Below are 842 nucleotides of genomic sequence, written 5' to 3'. Positions count from 1 at the left end.
CAGCAGCAACAGCAGCAGCAGCAACAACAGCAATGCCGATTCTGCTGTGTGGCGTTTTTACTTCGCTTGGCCTTGCATTTGCTGCTGCTCATTTGCTGCTGCCGCCTTTGCTGCTGCTGCTGCTGCTGCTGTTGCTGCTGCTGCTGCTGCTGCTGCTGCAGGATGAGAGCCCTGCTTTCTTTCGCGAGTTTCGTAAGGCCTGGGCTGCAGCAACAGGCGACGACCTTGAGGAGGAAGACCCTCTTCCAGATGAATAATTGCTGCTGCTGCTGCTGCTGCAGCGTGGCACTGCAGCAGCTCCTGCAGCGGCTTGACTCTGCAGCAGGACCTTCTGCAGCAGCAGCTGCTGCTGCTGCCCCACAGTCCCTCCCAGCTGCCTAGGAAGGCGTCTGCTTTCTGCTACTCAAGCAAGATGTGTATGCCCTCAGCAACAGCAGAAGTAGCAGCTGCAACAGCAGCAGCAGCTGCTGCTGCTGCTGGTGTATTAGCAGCAGCTGCAGCAGCTGCAGCAGCTGCAGCAGCTGCAGCAGCACTAAGCGTCTTTCATTCGGCAGAAGAGCAGCAAGCGTAGACGCAGCAGAGACAACTCCTGCTCCGCAGCAGCAGCAGCAGATGCAGCAAGTAGCAACAGCAGAAGTAGCAGCAGCAACAGCAGAAGCAGCAGCAGCAGCATCAGGTTTAAAGTCGGGTTCACACCCACGGGTCTGCCTGAGGGCGCAGCAGCTTTGGCTGTAATTTCTGCTGCAGGGCAAAGCGGAGGTTGAATGAAGTGCTGCTGCTGCTGCTGTTTTTGCTGCTGCTGCTGTTGCTGCTTCTGCTGCTGCTGCTATTGCTGCACCAGT

At 57.4% G+C, this 842-nt stretch overlaps 1 protein-coding gene across 1 annotated transcript in view; it reads left to right on the top strand.

Moving 5' to 3' along the window:
- The window catches only part of EAH_00057730 (hypothetical protein, conserved), a gene marked incomplete at both ends in the record, with an annotated part of 1,598 nt that extends 1,341 nt beyond the window's left edge, over nt 1-257 (top strand). The window contains one exon of the mRNA XM_013393709.1: nt 162-257. Coding sequence (XP_013249163.1) covers nt 162-257 — 96 coding nt within the window. The remainder of the gene's footprint in view (nt 1-161) is intronic.
- Between the last annotated feature and the right edge of the window lie 585 nt (nt 258-842).

Source organism: Eimeria acervulina, genomic scaffold, assembly GCF_000499425.1.
Source record: "Eimeria acervulina Houghton genomic scaffold, Eah_scaff1262, whole genome shotgun sequence".
In the NCBI taxonomy this organism is placed as follows: domain Eukaryota; phylum Apicomplexa; class Conoidasida; order Eucoccidiorida; family Eimeriidae; genus Eimeria; species Eimeria acervulina.
The sequence above is the reverse complement of the archived record's forward strand: the minus strand, read 5'-3'. Positions and strand labels throughout refer to the sequence as shown.